Genomic DNA, 27,169 nt, shown 5'->3' with positions numbered 1-27,169 from the left:
CATTTTGCCAAAATCACTTTAGGTAAAAATATTACTTAGGACATTATTTTTGGAAGACCACGATTTTATTTTCAGCATAATAAATAATTATTGCACAAATTATGCAGGAATCAAGATGGAGCTAACAGTTAGCCAATAGCTGTGCAGCATTCATATGACTAACGTTAGCTTGTACAAATATTTTACATAAGCTGGTTATATGTCTCTTATGTTCACTGCCTTCAGACATCAGTCTGAAGGCAGTGAACCTTTATCAGTTTGGTGGATTTTCTTTTAGACATTTCCATAATTTTATGCGCGATTTCAACTCGTCCTCTGCCGTTTTCTCTCTCTCTCGCACCGCTACTCCGCTGATACAACACGGAGCTCCGCAGGGAAATTCCGTAACGAAAATATTTACTCTAATATCTGCTGCAACATGCACATGTGATACACCGTTGGAAAGCTTATTTTATGCACTTTCTAATACTTTTTGAATTTTTTTGAATGCGACCAACTGTTCAGGAGTTACGATACAGAGTAGGTTGGGTGACAAATATGACACAATGGAGAATCTTTCTTGTGATTGGTCAAGCTCATATCAAACTTTCCCGGGTGGCTACTGTAATATATCATATATGCCCTGAAAGCGCAATGTCTCAGCTTTTCTGCACTTTTGGAATTTTTTTGATATGTTGAACTGTTCATAAATTACGGTAATGGGAATTACACATGCGGAATCCTGTCGGCGCCGACAGGTTGGTCTTAAGAGGTCTTAAAGGCAGTGAAAACTCTTTCAAGCCTGATTACTGCACAAACAGAACTGATGCCAAGACTTTACAAACCCAGTTAATGATGACCCTTGAAACTGTCTTTAGTCTTTTTAGAGTGACTTCCTAATTCTGTGTGTTTAGACTCAGAGTCTCTATCTGTGAAGGAAGGTAGAGACTAGACAACTTTAATTTAACACATTCTGTTCAATAGGAAAACTGTAAAAAATGGCAAACAGCAACTTGGAATAGTTTGCAAACCGTTATTTTAATATTTTTGTTGAAGCAACTTGAGTGTTGTTGAGTTCAGCAATGTTGATCATTTTGCCAAGTCATAGTTTGCAGACATTTTACAAAGTGTCTTCTTTCACGAAGGTATCAGTCAGGAGAAGGGTATGAAATATTGGAAAATAGACAGGCGTCCATATTTGGAATATTTCTCAAAAACTGATGTAAAGATGAGACCAAAACTACTCAGGAAAACATTGAAAACATAATTAAAATGACATGAAATAAAGATTTGAAACATTTCACTTTATGTGTAATTAATTTATACAGAATATGAGTTTTAGTTTCTAAAGCGAGTGACAGAAAATGTTAAACTTTTTCATGTTTTTTTGAGCTGTATTTGTATTTTTGGCCAATTATCAACACTAAACAGCATCGAAGCAACAGTGAAACATGGTGGTGGCTGCACCATTCTGTGGGATTACCTACAGGATTTTAAGACACAATAATCAGGAGTCAGCTTTTTTACTTTAAGGTAGGTCAAATCCACCAAACATGGCATAATGAGAGGAAAATAAATGTTTTATTTATTATGTTCAGCTCAAAATATATCTAAAATCTTATTTTTTAATCCTTTGTGTCTCTATGTTACCCAACACTTTACCTTGTAATGGAGTTGCATTATATTTTCTGCTCCGATATTTTCAATTTGCATCTGCTAGGAGCCAGAAGACAAACGGAAAAAAATCTGGAAACACTTTAAATTGAACTCAGCAAAGGCTGTGAAACTGATGAAAACCATCAGAGAAATCTCTCTCTCTCTTCTTCTGTGTTTCTCTGAGGCGTCGCCAGCAGCCAGACTGTGATCTGGGATGTGTTTTGGTTGCCCACACGCGCGTCTTTGCTTTTATATGCAAATTGATTATTAAAAACAACTCATTATCACTTTAAGTAGTTTCACACAGATGGTGAAGGGAGAGGAGAGGACGGACGATGGTAACTCTGAGCTGCAGTTTGAGTTGGGAACCGAATAATGACTCAGGCTGTCTGGTTTTATAACGGTAAAGTAAAAGTTGTGATTTAACTTGACAAGTTTTGAAAAATTCCACCGAAGTGGGGGGAGCCTAGAGACAGAGGGGCAAGTGGGCGGAGCCTAGAGACAGAGGGGGGGGGGGGGGTGGGCGGAGCCTAGAGACAGAGGGAGGGGGGAGTGGGCGGAGCCTAGAGACAGAGGGGCGTGGCCAAGTGTGGGGTGAGAGGAGGGGCTGAAACAGCAGAGGGCAGGAAGAAAGACGCACTGCTGCTAACTTATCAGTTTTGTCGCTGTATTTAACAACTTTTCAGACCCTCTAGCAGGTCTTTGTTTTCAAAAAAAGGACTAGCGACTAATCTAGTGCGTTTGTTTTGTTGCTTTTGTGATTTTTTTTTTTTATGGCGACATTTAGGCCTGCAGCTCCGCTCTGTCCTTAGCGAGTCAAAATTTGCACAGAAACATAAAGTTAGTACCCCTAGGAGCCTTTAGACACTCTATCTGGAAAAAAATAAAAATTTGAAGTTAGTTGCACTTTAAATTTATTCTGATTTATTGTACAGTTTTATCAGTCAAAACAGAAACTACAATACCACTAGTAAGTTGCCCATGAATTGTCGTAAAGTGCTGCTGATTGATATTTTTCTGAACAGTCAGTGAAATAGTATGTTTTAACTTCTAAAAATGTGCAATAAAATGTAATGAAAGTCAATTAATTTCTGTAATTTAGTTGTAAAAGTGAAACTCATAGACAGTAGTCCACTGTATGTGTGTGCTAAGGCTTTGAAATTAATCAATTTTAGACATTTATCTTTTTGCAGTTTCAGAATTTTTTCTTTTTTTGGCAAATTAGCTTGTCTAGTATGCTCTTATTTTGAAAAGTCTCCATTTTCTGGTCACAATTGACAATTTAGCCATTTGGCTGCATTTTTAGCGGCTTTCGAAACCCCTTCTATTATTATTATTTAAGCGATTACCAACAACCTTTGTGCATGATCCTTGGCTAATCCTCTTATATTCAGGTCTGGAGGTAAATAAACAATTTATTTATTTAATTTAATGGCTGCACTAAAATTACCATATTTCTATTGTCTTTTTTGCTCTGTTGAGCTTGCTAATGTTGATTCTGGGCTAAATAAAGAGTAAATAATTATTGTTTTGTTGTAACTTTGCAAGTTCCTAAGTGAAGGAAAACTTTATGTTCAAAGAAATTTTTATGTTTTTCAAATGTACAGATTTTCAAAATTTATTGAAAATTAATTTTAAATAAAAAAGATTCCATTATTAACCCAAATGATTATGATTACATCTCGGAGGACACAAATGCTGTGCGGAGGAGACAGAAATCTTGTGTAGCTGTTTGACAAAATAAAGCTTTATATTTACATCGTCTAAATACAGATTATACATATGAGAACCATTGAAGTGGAGATTTTAATGTCGCGTTCTGATTGGATCTCTGGGTCATGTGATTATTACCAAACATGGTCATCCTCAGAAAAATGAGTCAGACTTTCCTGTACATTTAATTTCAAAACTTTTGTGCAGAACAAGTTTGTTTTTCGTTGAAATGAATGATTCTAGATATTTTGTGCGCGTTTGCTTCATGCTTCGGCGGCTCTGTTTTCAGATGAGTCACGGGAAAGCAGATAATAGAAGCTCGGAGGACTTTATTCATGCCGAAGTACATGAGTGCATGCTCTCCATTTCCCTGCTCCTGCAGCGTCGGTTCATTGTTGTGTCAAGGGTGAATTAGTAGCTGTGTGTGTGTGTGCGTCTTGTTTCAGAGTGCATCTTGCCAACCCTCTGTGATGACTCCACTGATTGGCCTAAAAATGTCACAAGAGAGCAGCGGAGTTGCCTCAGGGGGGACTTTGCTTATTTTCAACCTTATTTGTCTGCGTTAGTCATTGAACTGTCCAGCCTGCTGTGTCCATGGCCTCGGCCGTGGCAACCTTGTTAACTGCCAATCCTCTGACATCGGCGGACATTAAAGGACCGGCAGCGAGAGAGTTTTTTTCTCAGAGTACTTCTGAGTTTTTCTGCCTTTTATATCAGTGCTTATATACTATTTCTGTTATCACCGAGGTTATTTGAGGAGGCGCCTTTTTTAGATTTATAGACAAGTTGCAATGTGGCGTCATGCCCTCCAGCTCACCGACAATGACCACCATTGGTTTTAGCTTTCAAGTTGTCACCATAATGCGCTAAATCTGAAATGTACGCCTGATATATTAAAGAAAAAGTGCTTTTCTAGTAATTGCCAACATTATGAAAAGATAAGGTCCAAGGGGATCGCATCCCACAGGTCAGTGAAAAGTTTTAATTAAAAACATGGTGAGGAAGAGGGAAGTTGGTAAGCTATGCTAGCTTGACTTTTACAACCTTAACATGTAGATGTGCTGCAGAATTTAAGAGACTGTTAGCTGGAAGTGAGGGACGGGAGTATTGAACTGAGCGACTGAAATTGTTTTAACCAGTTTATTCGTGGTTTCTACTTGTACGAGTCGAGCTAATTTGTCTGTGAATTTAACACACCTGGTTGGGACTCAGACGGTAGTTTTTACAAAAGTTGGAACCAGCTAAGCTTAGGACTGACAGTCATTATGATTGACGGCTGATATCCATCGCCATGGCATCTTTCCTCATTAAAAGTTATAAAATTATATGTTTGGTTTGCATCCCTGCCTGTTTGTGCAGCCGACTGCGCAGCATACTGTCACCAATTTTAAAGTGAAATCAACTAAATAAAAGCGATTTTATGTTACAAATGTTTTTAGACTGGCTGCATTGGAGCGAATTGGTTGTTTTTACATTCGGCATGGCGGAGTGGGCGGAGTCCTGAAGAGCGTGACGTCACGTGAAAAGGGTCAATACCTGTAAACTCTTTCCCTACTTTACTTATAGTCCTCCTAACATCTATTCCGTCTCTGTTCAACTCAACAGTCGTCTTGTTCTCTGCTCTTCTTCTCGTCTCTCTTCACCCTCCAGCTTCTTCCTCTTTATCGTCTTCAACGCCCTGTCTTTGCATGTCTACAGCCGGCCTCACATCTCCTGCAGCTCTGAAGTCCAAAAAATAGGAGGAGGAAACATAAACGGGGAGCGGGGTAAAACCCGAAAAGACCCCAACAGAGCCAGAGAAGAGAGTGGAAAATGTTGTGAATTCAGCACCACAGGCAGCGAGAGCGTTTGATGCCTTTAAGTTGATAAGGGAGACGGATGTAAATGGAGAAAGATGAAAACGTTTCTGTGTCCTGCCCTCGGTAGTCAGCATTAGTTTTCTGCCTGAGGGCCTTTAGAGTGGAGGAGGACTGATGTTTGGTGGATCACCTATTTTTGGAAATGTTTCTGGTTTTAGCATTAGAGGCGAAAAGGTGTTTCTTTTTTAATCTGCAGCAGGAGAAAGTAAAGAGGCTCCTGATTCAAAACATTCAGTCATTTGTTAGAGCTTATAAGACACCAGTTATTGCTAAAAATGTCAAACTCAATTGACATGATAACAAATTTTGATGGACAATAAATTGTCCAAGTAATTATTACAAGAAACGATAAGATCGTTTTCAAGTAATGGGATAATGATGGAAGTTTGTCCTGTGAACGCTTAATAAACTTAGATTTTTTTTAAAGAACGTTAAACACTGGAACTGAAATATATTTTAAATATGCAAAATAACAACAAATTAACAGAAATAAAAATCTACATGCAATTAAAATCATAAATAAAACAAATTATGAAATTTTCCCTTGAAAAATATTAATCAGAATGGAAATTATCAATTTATCATGAAAATAATTTATTTGCTTTCTTCGGACACTAAGAAAAATGTACAACAGTTTTATAATGGAGATTTCTTTCTAGTTAAGAGTAAATATATGATTTATTGCAATATATATATATATATATATATATATATATATATATATATATATTGCTATTTTGAGACTGTTTTCAACTGGCTTTTTAAAAAATGGTACAAATGGCTTTTTAATGTGAGTGTACCATCTTAAAGATAAAAAACTTTTAGTTCCTTAAGAACATTTAACACTGAAACGGGAAAACATTTCTAATAAAAGCGAAGATTGAAGCCTTGGGGAGGTTGCACTGGTTTGTTTCGTTGCTTTACTGTCTAATATCTGATTGAATCTTCACTTTTTGTGTTAATTTGTTTCAGACGAAAGAACGAAACGTTGCATGAATTGGAAATTTAACGGACCGCACACATCCTGGACACAAACCATTTCGAATTTGATCTACTTTTAACTGTAGTTTTAGTTTTTCCAAATTAATTTTATTAAGTATTTGTCTTGTTTTCATCTGGGGTTAAAGGTCAAGGCAAACAGTATTAGTAAGATTATCATTGCTCGCAATACAAACAAAATGGTGTATTAATTTTGCCCAGGTTTTTTGTAAAAATGATTAAACTGATTATTTGAAGAGCAGAAAAATATCTTCCAGTTTTGTGTCTTGATAAAAATTCTCTTGTATTTGTATCAAAATCACCGCTCACCTTGAAATCACTATGAAATTCTCTGCTTTTTACACGGCCCTGTTCTGTTTTTCCATCCTTTTGACCTTAAAACTCTCTGCACATTTTTGAAACGCGCAGTTGAGAAGAAGCTTAAGCTAGACGAGGCGAAAATCTCCCGGGAAGCCGCGATGCATCGAGAAATGGAGCAAACACCCAGACGGTAAAACATAAATAGGAGCGAGATGCAGACAAGGGCACGGTTGCATCAGAAGTTAAATCTGTTAACTGTCAGCAGAAGAGCTGCAGGAAGTTCTGCGGTGAAGCGGCTGATGGGAGTGGATCGGTGCGGGTCGCGGCGACAGATTGAGAATGGCAGTAATGATGGTAGGGCTTTCATTTCTTGTTGCTCACCTGCTTTTATGACGGATTTTGTGGGCACGAGGCGGCTGAAAGCATTAGCAGCGCTTTTCACTTACTTGGTTTGAAGTCTCCAGAGTGTCCTGAACATGAAAGTGCCGTGCATGCAAATGGAGAAATGAAAATGAACCTTTCCTTACTTTGTTCTTTCCGTCTCTCCCTAAAGTCTTTAGTTATTCCTCCTTATCCTTTATTCATCTGCCTCTGTATGTGCAGAGCCACATTGTGAGCTTTGCTGCCTGACATTGGACCAGAAGGACGACGTTTTGCACCATAATGTCAATGTAAGCCTGAGTGTGGGCTGCTCTGATCAGCATTATTAAGGTTCAAATATCTTTTTTTTTTCTTTCTTTTTTATTCCTTCTGATCTCGGTTCTCCTTGTTCTGATTTCTGTACGTTTGTTTACAACATGCTTTCACTTTAAAGAGTAGCTAAACCCCAAGTTAACATTTTTTAAGATAAAATGTATAATTTGGACCTTAGGGTTGTTACTTTTCAAATTTTTACATTTCTGTCAAAAACTAGTTTAATTTAGCAATATTTGGCCTAAACAGTCTCACTGCTGCCCCCTTGGGGTTGAACTGTGACTACTGCAGATAAAATTTCCTATTGGTTGCAATGACACAACTCTGCATCCGGGTATAAATCCAATACAGAAACAATAAGATAGACATTATCAGATCACAGGAATAGTTCAGACCGTTTTAAAACCATCATGACATCTAAAAATAAGAAAAAAACAAAAAACTAAATTAATGTGTAAGGTAAAAACATCTTGAAATGCAATATGGTTATAGGAGAATAGCATTTATTTCTGTCTAAATGATTATGAACTGCTTAAAACACTAATTATTACTTATTTCTAACAATATTCTCCCTTATAAATTAGTAAACCAAGTATAGGTGGATAAATTGTTAAACTCGCCAGATGTTCTGTATTTTTGTTTAGACAAACCCTTGAGGTTTTCCTGTGTTTGTTTTGAAGAACTCGTGCCGTCTGGTTGCTTTTCCTTCTTTCTTCTCTTTCTCAACCTGAGTTTTTATTGATCGCTTTCCATTTTTATCAAACACAGAACAATCGTCAACATGAGGCAATACTTAATTTCTAACAAAGACAGACAGTTACAGGTATGAAGCAACTTTCAGATTTAATTTCCAATTTTTGAAGCAGCATGAATAATTTCAAAGACTAAGAGACCTACTTCATTGATTTTTCTCAGGACATCTAATCTGTTTCCACCATCTTTTTTATTTATTTATTTTTTTTAGTGAAGTTCAGATTCCAGTCTCGGTGTGAATGTTTCCATTTTGTGGGTTTCCTCCATCAGACCCAATCAGTCCTATAGCATCAGTGGATCAGGTTGAAGCCACTTTCAAGTGACCAATTTTTTTGGCTGTATTACTGAAGATATTTAATAAGTATTTGTCACTCATCTTCAGTGCCTCAGGAACGGCTCCGTGCAATAACAACATGGCAGGTTGACCCAAAATCGACTTTTCCAGATCATCCTTGATTTTTGTGCAGGACCAAAACGTGGGTGCGATTTGCCTCTGTGTCCTTACAAACTGTGGTCCGTGTGCACCCCCTAGTGGCCCGCGAGGTACTGCATGTAAACGTATGCTTATTTGCTGTGACTTGAGCTCAAAGTGCAACGCTACAGTTGGCTTACCAAACGATTGTGTTTAAAAATAACAATGGGTAAATGGCTTAAGACGGGGTCACTAAAAAGAAAACCTGAAAATACTAGTTTCTGAGAGCGAGTTGCAAAACATGTTTTTGAACATTATAATGATGCATAGCATGCTGCAGACATGCAGATCTCTGTGGCCGTGCTGAATGCGATATGATGTTGACGAGATGAACAGAGCTGCACCCCACGCTGACTAACTGCATTTTTAACATAAAATAAAATAATTTACTTTAGGTGTTGAGGGTTAGGGTTGAGAGGTGAACAGCGCTGCGCCCCACGCTGACTAACTGCATTTTAACACCTCATTTCAGGTTGTATGTTAAGATGCTGTGTGATTGCAGGGGAATATTTCTGGTCTAAAAGTGTTTGTTAAATCGGGTAAATGAAAAAAGTTTGAGAATCGTTGATCTATAAAAACCTTTTTCTGCTTTAAAACTCTGTTATGACTTCAGAAATCCGCTGCTTGGTGAAACAACCAGAACAAAGGTCCAGCCATGCTCAGTCTTTCCCAGAGGTCAGCAGCGGCTAATAAAGCCTCCGTAACTTTTAGGACTCAAGACTCACTGCTGTGTACAAGAAGCAAATCCTCCTTTACTCCTAATTAACTCTCTGCTCTCTCTGCTCAACTTTTCTCTTCTCACAATGCCCTTTGCCATGCTCGTCTAAACGTTCTGTCTTTTTTTTTCTTTTTCTCGTCTTCATGTCTAACAGCCGATTCTCTGTCTTTCGGCAGAAAGCTGAAGCGGCTGCTCCTACAACCTCGCCGTCCTCCCAGGCTGACAAGACCAGATCAGAGGTTTGGGTTTCTTCTTTATCCTGCAAAAAAGTCTATCTCAGCTTGCTGTGTTGCAGCTTTAGACTAAGAGGAGGGTTAATGTTCAGCTCTTGTCCCTCTTAACCTGACTACTAAAATATTGTTTCATAAGTTTTATATGAATTGTGTTTAGACCATAAGCTGTTTTATACATCAGTTGTGCTGATAGTTCGTTTCACAAATTCCTGATTCCATTCTTACTTTTTGAAGTCTGCTGATACTTTTATTTAGTCATATTTACATGGTCAGTTTTCCTGGGTTCTGCTGGCTAAATAGACAGAAACTGATTGAAAACGGCAGCGTTCAGGTGTTAGTCAACATCATTTGTGAAGGAGTGAACGCCGCTGCAGTTTTCTGTTTTATTAGAAGCGATCAGATTGGAGCATAATGGCCTCCTAATGCTGCACAAACAAATTGGGTAATGCTAGCATCATTAGCTCCCAGCTAATGGAGTCAGAGACCTGGAGCGGGGCAGGGAGGTTTGGAGATAATATGTTCAAACTCTCTAATAGATGTTTACAAAACCGTGACGACGCCAGTCAGTTAATCAGTCAACACAAAATTACGTTTTTAAATGATAATTTGCTTTTTTTGGTGGAAAATTTCTTCCAGATTTGTAGAAATCATTTCAATTCAATTCAAATGACGTTTTTTAAACAAGGCCAGGATGGTTTAGATACAAAAAGCATAATTTAAAAATTGAATTTTGTATTAATTAGGATTATCTGTAATAGTTAGATATATTTATGATTTATTTTTGTTTGTTTCATTTTTATCAAAGCAGATCTCTCTTGTATATTAAATCTTGCATTTCAATTAGACAACCTCTGTAAATAAAGGTTAAAATAAAATCCAATATTTGTTTAATCTGAAGCATTAAATTAAGACAAAAAAAGCAGAAAAATTCTGCAAAGAGGCACTTTAAATTTCATCACATTAGATTTATATAAATTGCTTTTAAGGTTTAGGTACAAAAAGCATAATTTAAGGTTATAATGTAAGTATATATTTTTTTATTTTTGTGTCAGATTTTTTTATTTTAACATTTCTCTTTTGTTAATCAGATCTTTGATCTTAGTGAAACAAAGATCAAATTAAAATGAAATTAAGTATGAAAAATTTAAAAGCAGAATAAATCTTTCAGAGGAGCAAATGCTTTTTTATAGCACATTAGCTGCTTAATTGCTATAATTTTTCCTGCTTCTTGTTTATATCTGAGAAAAATAGTCAAGAGTTAAAAAATTTAAGCAATAAAGTCATCAGAGATTTTCTCATTGTGAGCTTTTTTCCTTATTTTCTGGTTTAAATTCTATTTTTCATCCTTTTACTCCTCCAAGATGAAAAATTGCAGCAGCTGCTGCAGTCAAAGCAGATTCCCTTGTCTGGTTTGATTCCCATCCTCTTAAATATTGATCCGTACATACCTCTGTTCATCAGGATCCCAGCAGAAATATCAGCCTCTCCACATAAATAAATACTAATAACTAAGCAGCAAGTGGAGAGCAGAGGCATCCGAGAGTTATTGTTGCCATAATGGCAAGATTATAGGCTACGCTCGCTAAACTGCAGCCTTTCTGGCAACCATTACCTAAACCCTGCAGCCTCATTTGCACATAACGCAGCACACAGAAGCATTAACCTGAAAAAGTGCTGGATGATGTCTGCGTGTTAAATCTGCACACTGAGTGCACTAATATCACATTAGGGATACACGTCTACTTCTAGATGTGACGTACAGCAAACCTTTGTGATGCTGTAGCTTCAGCCTATGCGGCGTTTTAATTAGATGGGCTGGAAAGGAAGAAAACTGCCTTCATTTTGCTTTCCTGTCAAACATTGCATGTTAATTATGATCGGAGTCGAATTGATGGTGCTATTTTTACACCAAATAGGATGTGTTTTTTTTATTATCTTATGTGGCTTGTTGAAGTGTAATTAAATGAATAATCTGAACTCTTAAGCCCATTTTGTACAGTGTTAATATCTCAAACTTTTTTTTTCTTTTTTACATTTTGTCATGTTATAACTATGCTATTCAATGTCTTCTTGTATAATCACTTTTAAAATGTGAATACAACGCTTTCCTTAAAAGGTTGTTTTACTCTCCATAATGTAACAGCAATGCTGGACAAAAGTGTTATTTTTAGAGGAATGAAAACATTAAACTCCCTTTTTTATATATATATTTTAATGTAGCTAATCCTTTTGATTTTATTATCTAAAGTGTTATAATTGGACATTTTAAAATTAATTAATATGTTACGTTACTAATGTTATATTAAGTGTGTGTAATTGTTTTAACAATGACTGGAGTAAAAGTGCTTTTATGATTTGGACCAAAGTTAGAAGTAGCTGTTGCCAAGGCAATGGCTAATGGGAATCCAGATAAACAAACGACCACAAACTTTAATTGAAATTTGTGTGATATATAAACATAGAGTGTAATTTCAGAGTGAATTTAATATTACAGCCTAAGAATAACCATATAAAAAACATTAACTAATAATCTGAGAAGTGCGGCATGCATTTTTATTCACCGCCTCTCAGGCTCCGCACACACAGGAATGTTTTTTTTTTCTTTCTTTCTTAAACAGGAAAGTTTGCAACCTTTTGTGTCCCATTTCCACACGTTTTGTTTTTAGGGGAAACAAAATGGATTCCAGACTGAAAATCTTACCTTTTTGTAAAAATGCTGAAACGTTGGCTTGACTTTTACGTCCTATACTCCTTGTTTAGTGCCACCTGCAGGCCTGGAGGTGTAAAAGTAGCATTTTGGGCTATTCAAAGTACTAAGGGTTATACTTCCTGCAATAAAATTGAAAATTCAAGGTAGAAAACATAAAATTTTAATATTTCCAAACTACATTTCTTTTTTTTTTCTAGATTTGGGATCTTAAATCTCAAGTTACGTTTTCCCATCTTGACTTTTGACTTCTTTTCTAATTTTCTAGGGAGTAATATTTTCTTTCTCGACTGCAGAAGGAGCATGACAAGAAGAAAGAGGAGAAGAAGAAAGAAAAGGATGCTGACAAACTGGAAAGACACAGCAACTCTAAGGTACAAATAACAAAGTTTCAGCAATAAAACTGAACAACTGGGACAAAAATTCAGTTGCTATAATCTGAAAGTGTGTCGGTTTAACCAGGCATTACCAAAAACAAAGATGAAGTTGGAAACACCAAGCTAAATATTGTCAGTTTTAGTTAAAATTCTGATTTAAATGCTTAAAACATACTTTTTTGTGGTTATTTGCTGCATGGTGGTAGCTCCATTTTAGCTTTAGGGCATATAACTCAGCTGAATGATGTCACGTAATTTCTAGTAACATTTTCCATCAAATCACAAATATGAAAGATATTAAACTCGGATATTAAACCTTCATAAGTCTGTAAGAGAAAAATAACAGGTTGTGGCTGTGCTCCCTCTGTCAACATTACAGGAAAAAAGATGATTTGTTTGTTTCCTGCAGTGACACCACTGACTCACAAACACAATGGCTATTATGTGAAGAAGCAAATATAAACATCGCAATTTTACAAATTCCCCAATCTGAACAGCCACTGTGTAGAAATAAACACTAACTGACTCTCTCGCCTGCTGATAAATCAACGTTCCAACCAATGTCCACTATGTCTAGTTAGCCTAGCTAAGAGGGAATGTAGCATCCATAGCATCCATTAGATGTTAATCAGACTCTCTTGATTAATAATCAGTAAGTGTGACCACCAATAGAAAAGCAAGTCTGGGTCATATAAATGTGTTTTAACACAATGACAAAGTGGAAAGACATCAACAATAAATAAGAAGCATGTTGGCATATATTAAAGTTTAGTGGCAGTAGTTAGAAAAGCACTGAAAAGCACTGATTACCGCTAATCTCACATGGAGGCTTTATGTCCCATACTCTTTATTTAGTGCCACCTGCAGGCCTGGAGGTGTAAAAGTAGCGTTTTGGGCCATTCAAAAAGTAGTAAGGGTTATGAGTTGTATGAAAGCGCTGAAGAGAAAAGCTACTTTTTTCTAAAAAGAGTGGCAGGATGGTCCACAAGAGCTCTGGACCATCCGCATTACTGGGTAGGATAGCACCTATTAGCCGCTATAGCTAGAGATGCACAAAACAAAACTATTCCAAAGTCGAATGAACAGGATTCTGTCACAAAAAAGTTAATTTCTTATCAGATTTCTATACGATGTGACTTATTTTAAGCTGAGAAAATCAATACCTGTGTTCTCTCTAGATATAAGTCTATACAGTTTGGTTTCTGTCAAGATACATGAAAGGATTAAATGAATTTCTCTTTTATACTGGACAGCTAATTTAATTTGACAAAATTGTCACTGTAGGAGACATTAGTGTGTTTTTTTAATATCTTATATAACTATTATGAATATTTTGATGCTCTACGAAGAAACAAGGCAATTAGTCCAGTTTTTGTCATTTATTGAAGTTACAGCAGATGCAGCGTGCCACAACAAGGAGAAAATGACACCACACACCTAGGTTCCCATGGCAACCGACTGAAAACAGCTCCACTAGCCGGCAGAGCAGAAATTACATTCAAGTCTTATAAGGAGCATCAACAAAGAATCAAAGAACAGAACAGGACATAAAAACCACAACACATAACAATCAGTCTGTTGCAGTTTCAGGTTTTCAGGCTTTATTTATAATTCGTAATTATTAATAGGTGGTCGTCTGAACACTAGCGGTAGGTGGTTAGCTAATTTATGCAACTTCTCTACTGATGATCTGTCAGAGAGTCGGTGTGTGGGTTTTGCGCATAACATATTAGCATGAGTATCTTAATTTAGCTCTGTCAACATTTTTAACACAAAACCATGTCAGGATTTTTTACCATAACCTTCCTGAACTTAGTGCTAATTATGTAATCTGGCCTCCGAGCGACACAAAGAGGAGTATGCTCTCAGTTGGCAGAGATTTAGCTTCATACATACTGCAGCAGTAAACTAGAATGAAGCGAAAAGAGCTGCTGTCTGTGATGCATTATGAATTGATGTGTGACAAGAGGAAGGCCAACCTGATGCCTCATGGGGAAGTCCTCATCAACATTCATGTTGCTCACAGATGCTTTTTTGCATCAGTCAAGCACAGTGGCATAAAAATCCCAACGCATTGACCTCGGTTTGCTTCAAACAGGCCTGTGACGCGGTAAATGTTGTTTTTGTCCTGTTAGCTTCACAAGTACCGACATTGCTGCTGGTATTTATTTCTAGCTACGTTTAGCTTGTTTCTTGCATCAGACCAGCACTGGCAAAAGACGCCCCAATGTTTTGACAGAAAACGGGTGTAAAGGTAAGCGAAAGTCGACCATCAATGTCACTGTATGGAAAGAAGTGACATCAAAATTAAATCTAAGCTCCTCTCTGTTTTCTTTTAATTGACTGCTCGTTAGTACTGGCTACAGCTGCTATGTAAAGGGATTGTGTGTATATGTATAATCAGAGTGCGGTCGGGGCAGTGAAAATAGGTATTTTTGGGTCATGGCTGGTAAATTCAGAGCATTTCCATGACCTGTGAAGCGAAGAGGGATTAGTTTTGCTCCCAGCAGTATGACTTTCCGTGTGTGTGTTTCTTTTTATTTTGTAGGGAGCTAGAATATGGGCTATATGCAACCGTGCCAACTGTCATAAAAACCTGATATTTCTGTCATTTATTTCCACTCTTCACACAGATCAATCTTTGTTTCTTGTTTATTTATAGCTGTTTTTCCATTTACTGTATAAGTATTCTTAGAAAGTAAATTCACCCAATGAAAAAATGGCAATTTCAAAAAAACTATTTTTTTTGCTTAAAAGTTTTGGTGCTAGGATCAGGTGGTTTTTTGGTTTATTACGTAAAACTACAATGGAAACACTTTCTTCACATCACACGAGTCATATGTTAGACAACCGGACATTCCTACTGGCGCAAACCACAAAGAAGACGACAACAGGAAGTATTTGGAGGATCATGGCGCTGCATGTTTTTTAATTTCTCATGTTGGCAAACTTGTTTACGTTTGATTTTAATTGGATTTCTTATTTAATGGAAACACAGTGATTAGAGAATTGTGTTTTTTCAGTAACACAATTTGTGAAATTAAACAAAATATTTAAAGCTGACTTATTTTGCTTTCTTGAACAGGTTAGGATAGCTCTATGGGCTATATAAAATATGTTCATTACATTTCTTTGCACAAAATCATTCTTGGTTAATGAGATTTCTGTCTGATCAGTTATACCTATTTTGAGTTGTTTTGGGGCCTCTTGTCATTATAAATCCAAATAAGCCACTGCTGTGAGCCACGCCCCTTAACTCAGCGTTTACACTTGCACCTGACAATGACTGTAAGCAAATGTGCATTTATGCAACCATACATCTTTGAAAAGCATTAATAGAGCCTCCTCCACAACCAACAAGAGTGCAGCAAGAGGTTTCTGGGTGGTAAGTCAACAACAAAATAATTGAGTTTTCCAGCAGCCATTGTACAACCAGCTGACCAAATGTGCTGGAATTCTGCTTGGGTTGCTACGTAACAGGCTGGGATTCATTTGGGTTGCTAGGTGAGAGGGAGTGCCTTCTGATTTGTGACACTACATTTTGCAGGTTTTTGAAAATTATTTTTGTTTTATTATTAGTTTTATTATTTTTATTTTTGTTTATGAAAATTTGGCTTTTGTTTTATGCTCTTAGAAGAATCTGAGAACCAAATAGAAACATCAAAATGTGCATAACATTTCCCCTTTAGCTAACCACAGCTACTTCATGATTTGATTCCATGTAAGGCCAGGTCAGCTAGCACAGATAATCTCTGCTTTGTGTATTTTTCAGGTTGTCTTTGTTTGATATTAATGTTAGTTTCACGATCTGAAACGTTCAAGTGTGACAAAATCTGAAGCACAAAGACGGTAAGAGGACAAATGGTTCTTGGTGTGCCGGCAGCGACATGCGTTGTTGTTCGCCTGCCCTTCATCCCTCTCCTCCTTATCAGCTGTTCTCCCTCCGCTGAAAAGCCCCCGTGTCAAGGAGACATTTGAGGACATTCCCCGTGTGTGTTGGATTGTGTGTGTCAGTGCAGAGGAGAGACAGAGAAGGAGAGACTTGTTAGTCCAAGTGCATGCTGCCGTGCTGAAAGCTGTTTAATCTTTGGTGCAGCGGGGAACATGCTGACAGCCATGCTTTTCTCTTTCCCCCTCGTTTTTTCTTCTTGGAGTGTGAGATTTCTGCTCTTCCTGCCCCTGAAGCAAAGACCTGCTGTACTATGAAGACACAATGTGATCTTGCATCAGAACGTGTTCATGAGATGAAGTAGCCACAAAAAGACGGTTTTCACATTCAAGAGGGGCGAACCATGAGCAGTTCATTCCTTAACTTCCTCCAAACATCTAATTTTTGAAATGTGATGTTATTGATTAAACAGTATTTCTCAAACTTTTCCAGGACCGCTTACCACATTTAACACTCATAGACCACCTAACTTCAAATTGCCTTTGCAATAACACAACACCTTACTATAAACAACCTGAAACAAAAAGATTAGTCTCTGAGCTCATTGCTTTTGTTCCTCCTAATGTGTAAATGTGACTGGCCACAATAAAACTATGAACGAGCCAAATAGTTATTTACATGATAGAAAACACATGGATATCAAAAACGTTCTCTGTGTTGTGTGCACTAAGCATGATAAAAGAAATAGACTTGAGTTGCATTGGCAAAAATATTTTCTTTCAGCCAGTCCAACATAAATAATTTTATTTTAGATATTAAAATGCAGTTGGTCAGCATGGGGCGCAGCGCTACTCACTGCCTCATCACAGCCATATCGCATTCAGTACAGCCGCAGATCTAAATCTGCATGCCTGTGGTAATAGTGTCAACAACAAAAGTTCTGCAACTCAGCCTGAGAAACTTTCCACCGGGATCTTCACTTTAGTGACCTGGCCATTTATCTGTTGTTATCCTTCAGGAAGCTAACTATAGCGTCACACTTTGAGCTCATCTCATGCACTACCTTACTGACGTAAGTATCTGTGATGTTTTGATGAGGGTTAAAGAAATCATGACATTTTTAGAAATATAGTTAAGCATGTCCTGTTTAAGAAGATTGTGCTTTTTCCTTAAGTCAGTTCAGGCCCTTTTAATGACACTCCTTATTTTGCTGTTGTGGCAGTAGTGTCATATTTACCTTAATCTTGCAGGGGAGCTCATCTGTCGTCACTCGTTAAGGTTGTACAGATGAAGGTGAGCAAAGAGATCAAGGAAAATGAAGTAAGACATTCATTATGTAACAGAGTTGGTCACATAGTAGTAATGATTGATAATGCGGGCTGTGTATTTATATCATATTTTTATTATAACAAATGGATTTTTCTCAACAGAGGATTTTATGGAGTTCAGTGTTACAGAATATAACAATTTGTTACTGGTTCAGTGCTGCTATGCTAAATATGAAAAATATGATTGTTCTAGTTAATCAGAGTCACTTTAAATTCAATAATTATACAAATTTACACCTTTGAAAAGCAGAAGTACAACCAACAAGAATGCAGCACATGCTTTCTGGTTGATAAGTTAGCAACAAAACACTTCTCTTTTCCAGCAGCCATTGTGCAGCAGTGGCGCAACTGCACATTGTTCAGGTGGATGCGAAAACATAAATCCTCCCCCACCCCCGAAGGAAGGAACGTCGGCGTCGAAAGCATAGGCTCGCCTCCTCCCCGAGGTGGGGATACGCTAAGTGTGAAACTCGTGCTAGATTTACCTCATTATGTGCGTGAGGTGAAGGACCGTAAAGCTCACTGAAGTGTATGGGAAAACATAATCGGCACCCTCCAGATGGGGTTTTGGTGCCCCCTCTGGTGCTGCGCCCCTATGCGTTGCATGCGCTGCATACCCACTTTTTGCGCCACTGTTGTGCAGCGCATGCAGCAGTAAAACCAGCTGACTGAACATGCTGGAGCTCAGATTGGGTTGCTAGGTGACGGGTGCAATTCCTCTGTGGTTGCTAGGTAACGGCACAGTGCCCGTCGATCGTGACTCAATAATTGGGAGGTTTTTGAAATGGCTCATTTTCCAGACACCAAAAAAGATTAACTTATTGGCAAAAAATGGCTGGGTGTTTTTAAAAGCAGTAGAAACCCAAGTTTAAGTATAAAAGTGTGCAAATGGTGAATTTTGCTTATTAGCAACATGAAGCCTTTGTTTGCACCAACTTGTGTACTTGTTTTTACTGCAGCTGATGAAAACTTTAATTGAAGTTTGTGTTGCGTAGTTGGGGGAAATGTGTTCAAGATCTTGCCGCCTTCATGTTTTTAATGCATTTCTGCTCCAGACCCCTGATTTAGATGGTTGAATTAGCTGCTCTGCACTGAGTTCTGCAGCAGCATGCCAATGAGCCGTTCATTTAAATCAGATGTGCTCAAGCAGGGAGACAACTAAAATCGACACAATATTGGACCCTGAGGACCAGGACTGCCCAGCCCTGTTGAAGAGCGTGTGTGATGTTATCTGCTACACCGAGCAGCTTGTGTAGCGTCTTTCTGTCCTGTATTATCCCTACAAGCTTAAGATCAGTCAGCACATAATTCGGTTTGTTCATTTCTTGGCTGAGTTTAGGCATGGCATCAATATTCATCCTGATTCAAACACATGTAGACATCTTTGGACTTTTATGACACCAAGCATTAAGATTTGACTCTACAACTATCGTTGTGGTTTTTAAATCAATTTTTTTTAAAAATGGCAAACTCTGCCTAGAAATCTGTCTCAGTTCAGTTGACGTGAACTCTGGTGCAGTTTGAATTTATATGTGAATGCCAAGCAGACTGGAGACCGCTCCAAAAGCAGGAAACAGATGATAGCGCAGGGCAATCTGGGTAAATACAACCAATACAAACTCAACAGTCTAGCGCCAGTGGCAGAAATATCTGGGGATCGTTTGCCAAAGGGAAAAAAAAAGAAATGCCACAACCGTTAAAATCTGACCCCACTTCATCTTTGTTTTACATTTCACAAAGAAGGAAGTTGCGCTCAGTGTCTTCTTCAGAGGTTTTTGTGTCGTTTCCTTCAGTGGTTCTTGGTGCAGCGCCACCACAGGTGAGTTAGGGAGCAGGTTTTCCAAAGGGTTTTATCTGAAAATTTAACAAATGTTGAGATTTTTTCCCCAAATCAAACCAAATCTACTGGATTGTCGTGTGAAAACACCCAAATACAACTACAACTTTTCATCTGCTGCAACTTGTTAAAAAGAGACAATTTTTTGTCTTTAACAAAGTATTTTAATTGCAATATTGTGACTAAAGTGCCAGTTCAAACAGGTTTCTTTCCCACACCCACAGTAAAGTATTACCATTCAGTAAGACTAACCTCCATTGACTCGCAGTCAGAAGCAAAAACCTTCTGGTTCAGATTTCCTTTGCTGAAGCTGAAATGAGTTCATTTTCTCCTTTTAGTAATTCATGTGGTGTTTTTCTCCTTTACTCAGTAGCATAGCGTCTTGATTGTTGACCTCCACCAGTCACTCAAGCATCTTTTCAACTGAACTCCTTCATATTGAATAGCGTGTAGATGGATAAATGTCTATAGATACTTGTATAAATGTACATACTTTTCAACTCAGTCTTCTTTTATTAGACTTGCAGCAGATATGAAATACACTCTTCATTCAATCCTACAGTAAGAAAATCCACACAGTACGATTTTATACAAGTAGGCTCTGAAAGTAGAATATCAAGTGGTTCTTTCTTCTCTCTCTGCTTTTCTGTGAACTATTTTTATCCAGCTAGATTGGGACTGCCAGAGCTCACCTTTGTGTCTTTCTCCTTACTTCCAATCCAGTGCCTCCAGCCAATAATTAAACTGCAGCACTGATTGGAAGCTGGCATCTTGGAGGATGTGTTTGCACTCAAGGCTTCAAAAAGATTGAGTACAAAAGAAACGTACGATTTATTCACCTGCGCTTGGCTTTCAGGTGATCTTATTTTTAATTACAAGGAGGGATTGGACTTCCAGAGGTCTATATTTTTCACACTGAATGACATTATATGTGGGAAACCGTGATAAAAATGACCAATATTCTCCTCTTATGTCCTTTTTTAATGTTAAAACCTGCTTTTATTTAGCCCTCAATGAACAAAAAGGTACATTAATGGCAAAGTATTGGGTGTACTCAACCAATAAGCTGTTAACCCTCCTTGCTTGTTTGGAGTTGTTATAATTATAGCTAAAAGCCCAACGTCAGATCTGTACACCAGTCAGCACTTTCTGATCACCCACCTAATGTTGAAGTGGCCCCTTTGTTGCTATTAAGGTTCCCATCGCTGCACAGAACATAAAAAAAAAAAAAAGATTAGGAGCTGCTAAGGGATCCGCCGGCCCAGACGCCTGTAGAAACAGTTTGATGGTAACGAGGATGTAGAAACGGCCTCAGATCTAAAAATATGTCAAGAGCTCTACAGTAAATTAATCTTTTAATGGCATCGCATTATTTCGCACCCCCTGAATCACAGTATAAAAGACACAAAATGAAACCTGGAGATATAGGTACACAGTAAAAATGCCAGTGTTGAATTGACACCCAAAAGTGTCTATATGTGTCCAAGCTGGTGTTAAATTCAACAATACAGAGTGTCACATTGACATTACAATGGTGTTAGTGTTAAAATATATTAAAAGTAACACCAGTGTAGTGTTGATCACAAAACATAATGTTGTGTTAAAAAAGTAAATAATTAACCCACAAGGTGCCAATATCAATCAAATCCAGTGGAAAATATTCAAAACAATGAACAGAAATGGAAAGTTTATCTTTTCTTAACCCATTTCAGTATTATAGACCAATGTTAATTTAACAAGAAAAATGGGTGTCAATCTTTTAACACTTTCAAAAGTGTTACTTTAACACCTGCTGACTTGGACACATATAAACACTTTTGGGTGTTAATTCAACACTGGCATTTTTTCTGTGTATTAATAAGTTAGTGCAGCTTCACAGCAAATGGAAAAATAACGCAGAAAAACTGCTAAATGACAACTCTGTTTTAGACCAAAACCTGCACCAGAGCACCCATTTACAACTTTTTCTAACCAGTTGGGATGCTTTAGAACAGGGGTGTCCAAAGTCGGTCCTCGAGGGCCGGCATCCTGCATGTTTCAGTTCTCTCCCTAGTGATAGTAACAATCTCCTCAGCAAGTCAATGTTCTGCTTAGGCCTTCTAATGAGCCATCATTTAATGCAGGTGTGTAAAACCAGGGAGAGAACTAAAACATGCAGGATGCCGGCCCTCGAGGACCGACTTTGGACACCCCTGCTTTAGAAAAATCAGCCTATGGTTTTCTAGAGAACCAGGAAGTCAGCCGCTTTATTTAAGTCAGATTTGTTTAGACTTGGTTTCAGAGTTATTTAATCGAGTGAAATAACCTTGACAATGATGGGAAATCTCTACTGAGACACTGAGTATTCCCCCCTTGTATTTTTACAAAAACACTCCTTGATTTTCAGGGGGAGACTCTTATTATCTCTCCAGTTGTTTTCATTCTCTCCTCACCTTCATTCATCTCCATATCTCCTTCATTTGTCCCCACCGCTGTCTCCCTTCGCTTCCCTTCTCCTAACTCTCTGTGTGTCTGTGGCAAACACTGAATTACTGTCACCCAGTAAGACGGCTGCTGCATGTTGTCTTTGTCTACCAACCCATGAATAAATAATCAAAAACAACAAGCGGCTGCTCTCCTGCATGGACGATGGTGTCACTCGTGGTGGTTCCTAATGGAAGCTGAAGACTGCAAAAACACAAAATCTTACCAGGCTTTTTTGGTCTAGTTTCTTGTGCAAATATCATCGTACACTTATATAAGAGAAACTAAGTTATTGTGATACATTTTTCAGTCATATCTTTCAGCCCTTGGTACTCTCTCACTTCTCTCGCCCTGTTTCCCCTCACAAGCAGTTTGTGTCAGCTGAGAGTCAGTTGGTTGTTCTCAATAGTTAAATACATTTTTTGAAAAATGGTATCCTCTGTTGAGTATCCATTACCCAATCGATTGCATATACATAGTCACAGTTCAATATTTTTGGTCTTTTTGAGTTCTGCACCTAAAAATTAACCAAAACATAAAAATAAAAATAAAAACTAAATCTACTACTACAAAGCTTTAGAAAAATGCAGTTGCTGCTTATTTTTACTCCTGAGCTGTATTTAATAAAAACTAAACTAAAATGTAATAATATTTAACTAATAATTAATTAAAACTAACAAATATACCCTAAAACTAACCGAAATTGACAAAATAAAAAGTCAAAATTAAACTGACCTAAACCTACTACAACCCTGCTCTGTACGTTGAGACTCATGAGATTGGGTGTGACTGAGGAACACAAACATAAAGCAGCAGGAGGATGAGGAATTACTGAGGCTAGAAAAATATCCATGGTCGATTGGAGTTAGTTTGAGCGGAGGGTGTGAAGGACAGCCAAAGAAGCAGCGCTGTGTAGCTAACAGAGTCTCACATCTTCTCCCACACACACACTCTTCATGCATCACGGATGTGCAGTCAAGGGATCAATAGTGCAGCAATGAAGAAGCTGGTGCATAAGGCAGATTTGCTCTAGTGGAGGAAAGAGTCCGGTTTGCAGTTTAGCCAGGAAACACGCATACACCAAAGATGGAGGTGAGGATGAATGCACGCACTGACCCAAATTAATTCAGATATGCACAAACACCTGCACAGAGCGCATCACTTCTGCTGAGGTTGAGCACCGCTCTTTTTTTGTGCTGCATTTTCAGCATAATTCCAGACACATAAATCTAACTGAACTATTTAACTCCTTCAGGTTTCCCTTTTCAATTGTGTTTAAGCATGTAGCTAAAAATAACAGCTAGTTTTCTGTGACTGAGTCATGCTGTGGCTGTTTTTATTCCACTTTTCTACTCATAACCAGTCTGTGTTTTACTCAGTGGTTTGAACTCTGTTGGTCCGCCTACAGTGAGCAAACGTTACTTCAAGCTAAAAAGCAAACAAGCTAATAAGGTCCAATCTTGGTAATTGCTAATTGAATAGAACAGTCTGTGAGCATTTTTTGTCCTTCTGAGCCTTTGTTTACAAACTAAATAAAATAAAGTTTTCTGCTGATTTTAAATTTTTTCCGCCCATTAAACTCCTCCAGAGACTGAATCGTCTCTTGATGTGCTGCCAACTTCTTTCTTTCTGAATAGACGCTCGAGATTTGTATTTATGATGGCTGTTAAAGTCACTCGCTCAGTGAAACCAGAAAAGCATTCATAAAGAACCATAAACCCAATTACTTTATCCAAAAAAATGGTTATTTTGAGCTTTGTGGCAACAATGTGAGCATCAATCCGCCTCCTTCACGGCTCAAATCAGCTTAGACTGCGAGTTTGATCGCAGAGTTGCCCAGAACACGTCACGGATGCACAAATGTTCATACAGCTTTGATTTCTTCTGTTAAAAACTCGGGGGGAAGTGTGCGACTGGAAGAGTAGGAGGAGGAAAAAGAAGAAAAATCCAGCTGTGTGTGTCCCTTGAATTTGAAAATATTCTTGGATTTTCTGCTCCAACACAGGTGGGCATTAAATCTAACCAGCTAATCCTGAACCCGAGGCGGGCTGTCACTCTCGCAACCGCAGCCTAAACAAGATTCGTAACGCTCAGAATGCTCTGCTGCTTAGTGACAAATAAGATTCACCTCTAAAAACACCTGCTTTAAATTGGAGAGTGTGTGAGTTTTTGTGTTTGTTGACAGGGTTTTATTTGATTAGCTACTCTTTCCCTGAACACCGCCGTCACGCTTCAGGCGTCAGACCGCAGCGTGACCTTCCACCGCCACCCAACTGTGTGTGTTTGGGGTGTTTGTGTCCCTGTGGATGCTTGCTTTTCGAGCCTCTGTGTGTGTTTAGGTACCAGTTTGTGTTGGCAAGAATTACTGGACTATGTTTGCTGCCTTTGAAGGAAATGCAGGTTTTATTTGTGAAGGAATTTAAGGTGTTTTATCAGGAAAATTAAGGAACAAAGATGAAGAAAATATCAAACATAACCTGTTAATATTTTGGTAGAAAGTGAGCCATTTCAAATTCCCCCCTCTTGTTAAATCACATTAAACAGCCGCTGCACCGTCACCTAGCAACCCCAGCCAAGCCAAGCCCCGTTGCCTAGCAACCCAAGCGGAACTCTAGCATGTTTGGTCAGCTGATTTTACCGCTGTGCGCACTGTACAATGGCTGCTGGAAAAGACGACTGTTTTTTTTTGTTGATTTTACCATCCAGAAACCACTTGCTGCATTCTTTTAGGTTGTGCAGGAGACTCCACTTCTGCTTTTCAAAGATGTACGGTTGTATAACTGAGCACCAGTTTGCAGCCATTTTCATGTACGAGTGCAAATGTTGACTTGATCAGCAACATCTTATATTGATTTGAAGTGACAAGAGTCCCTAAAACGGCTCATACACAGAAATGAGCAGACCAAAATCTCATTATCTATGAATAATTTTGTTTTTAACCCTAAGTTTCAAATCTCCGCCTGGATATTTTTGCTTATTTTAATTGTATGAAGTTCTTTAAATGGCCTGTGAGTACATATTTTTGCCCATTTCTCCATAACCGGAGCAGTTATTTACAACATGCAGTCTATTAAAAGTGTTCCATCAGATTAAATTGAAGTAAAACATGCTCCCTGCAACGGCGGGAGTGTAATTACCGTAATAACCCGATATTGGAAAGCGCAACGTCTCCTCTTTCAGAAACTGTTGGAATTTTTCAGATTGCGCAAAAACATCGTAGAGTTACGGAACCGCAAAGCTGGCTTGTAAAAATGTGTCTTCGGTGACCCATTTCGGCTGATAAGAGACATGGCTAAGGTAAATTGCTAAGATGTGATGAAATAATCTTTGCTGGTTTAAGAAAGCCAATAATTTCTCCACATGTCAGGTTTGTAAGTGTTTGCCAGTCATAGCAGCAGCATTTTGAATGAATTGCATCTTCCTTCCCTCCTCCTATTTGGTCCTGACAGTTGAATTTTTACGGTATATTTTATTAATGGAGCTAGATTATCCCCTACTTATTGGTTTCACCTTAATCAAAGAGGTTAAAATGTCATCTGCTCTTAACTAGAAAGAAGCCTCAAGAAATAGTATAGAGTTTGGACCATTAGCATTGGGACAACTCTACAAAGTATTCAATTAATTACCAGACATTCCCATTTATTTATCTTTTTCAGTGTATTATCCAGTACATTATGAGCCACTGTGTGAAACGCAGCGTTGAGATGCATGAATATCTTCTTTACCTGTGTATCCTGGCGTGGTTGCTGTTCACTGACGGCACGATGTGAGTCACATGGATGGAAAAGGGACGAAGAATTGCTAACGTGTAAAATCTCCCTGTGTGACAAAAGCTTTTAGATTGTGCAGATGTGTCTGTGTGTGTCACCAACTGAGTGACAGATCTTGTTGAGTGATGGAGAACAGCAGCAGTGCAGCTCACTGGGGTGTAACACACACACACACACACACACACACACACACACACACACACACACACACACACACACACCTCTCTGGATATAGACAGCTGTGTGCATTGGTAATGCCATTTCAGCTCACTTCTCTTCACTTCCATCTCCTGCTTTTGGTCAGCTGCCCGTTCTCGCCTCCTGTCATTTTTTCCTGCGCCATCTTTTCCAATCTTGGTCGCTGTATTTACTGTCCGCCCCTCTACATTTATGCACTTTTATCTTCTGCGCTGATTGTGTTTGCTCCTCATTCTTTCTTACCCACAGATTTTCCTCTCAGAGAGGAGAAACAAGCTGCTCTTTCAATAGGAGGGAGAATATCAGCCAGGTGCTTCTAATCAATCTACTCGAATGCATTTGATTAACTAATCATTGTCACCGTGACCGCCTCTGTAAACCAGGAGCATTGATGTGTCTGCAAACACAATACTGAGGCGGAACGACATCAGCAATGGCCCTGGAGAAGCAACTGTGCCTGGCGATCAATATGGGAAGTGTTAAAAGCCTATTTCCAAACAATTTAAAGTTCATCATTCTGCATTAATGACAAGTGGGAAACGTTTAGGACAGCTGCCAATCCTCGAAGGAGTGAATGTCCCAGCAAATTCAGCTCAGTGTCAGACTCTGAGACACTGCAAATACCCCTGGGCTCAATTTCAGCCTCAGTTTATGACACTACAGTAAAAACATTTAAAGTGTTTGGCTTTTTCTGAAGGAGCAGCAAAGTTTCATAATGCACAGAACCATGTTGCTAGAAAAACCAATGCAAAAATAATTATCTCATACCAATCGCTAAGCATGTGACCTTGTTTTCTGTTATGAGATGGACGATGAAATAATCTGTATGACATGATATTCTAGAGCACGTGTGTTAAATAGAAGGCCCGTGGGCCAAATCCGGCCTGCCGTAGCTTTTTATGTGGCCCTCTAGATTCTAGACTAAACATTAAATGTGCTTAAATAATTTTTTGTCAGTCACATCAATGCAGTTTTTATCTCTTTACTGCCAAATTACATCAATCAGTCCCTCCAGTTTCTTGAGAATTATTGTGGAAATTCACACATAATCAATAAATCTCTGCACATTTTTGTGCTAATAATATAATTAACATAATTATGACATAATAGGGAATTTATTGCAGATTTTTCTCAGCTGCCTCAACCTTAATTGCAACAGTGTCATTCTTATAGCATGTATGTAATTTGGTAGAGTAGCCTTTCACAGAGTTTTAAATGGTTATTT

The 27,169-nt window shown here is 38.2% G+C and overlaps 1 protein-coding gene across 1 annotated transcript in view; it reads left to right on the top strand.

Moving 5' to 3' along the window:
* LOC106930920 (stromal membrane-associated protein 1-like) overlaps positions 1-27,169 on the top strand; it is a 90,951-nt gene that overhangs the window by 17,710 nt on the left and 46,072 nt on the right. Inside the window, exons 5-6 of the mRNA XM_015008777.2 lie at positions 9,319-9,381; positions 12,379-12,456. Coding sequence (XP_014864263.2) covers positions 9,319-9,381; positions 12,379-12,456 — 141 coding nt within the window. The remainder of the gene's footprint in view (positions 1-9,318; positions 9,382-12,378; positions 12,457-27,169) is intronic.

Source organism: Poecilia mexicana, unplaced genomic scaffold (genome assembly GCF_051168715.1).
Source record: "Poecilia mexicana isolate PSO_F unplaced genomic scaffold, ASM5116871v1 scaffold_15, whole genome shotgun sequence".
NCBI classification, from domain to species: Eukaryota; Metazoa; Chordata; class Actinopteri; order Cyprinodontiformes; family Poeciliidae; genus Poecilia; species Poecilia mexicana.
This window is presented reverse-complemented; position numbering and strand designations above follow the sequence as displayed.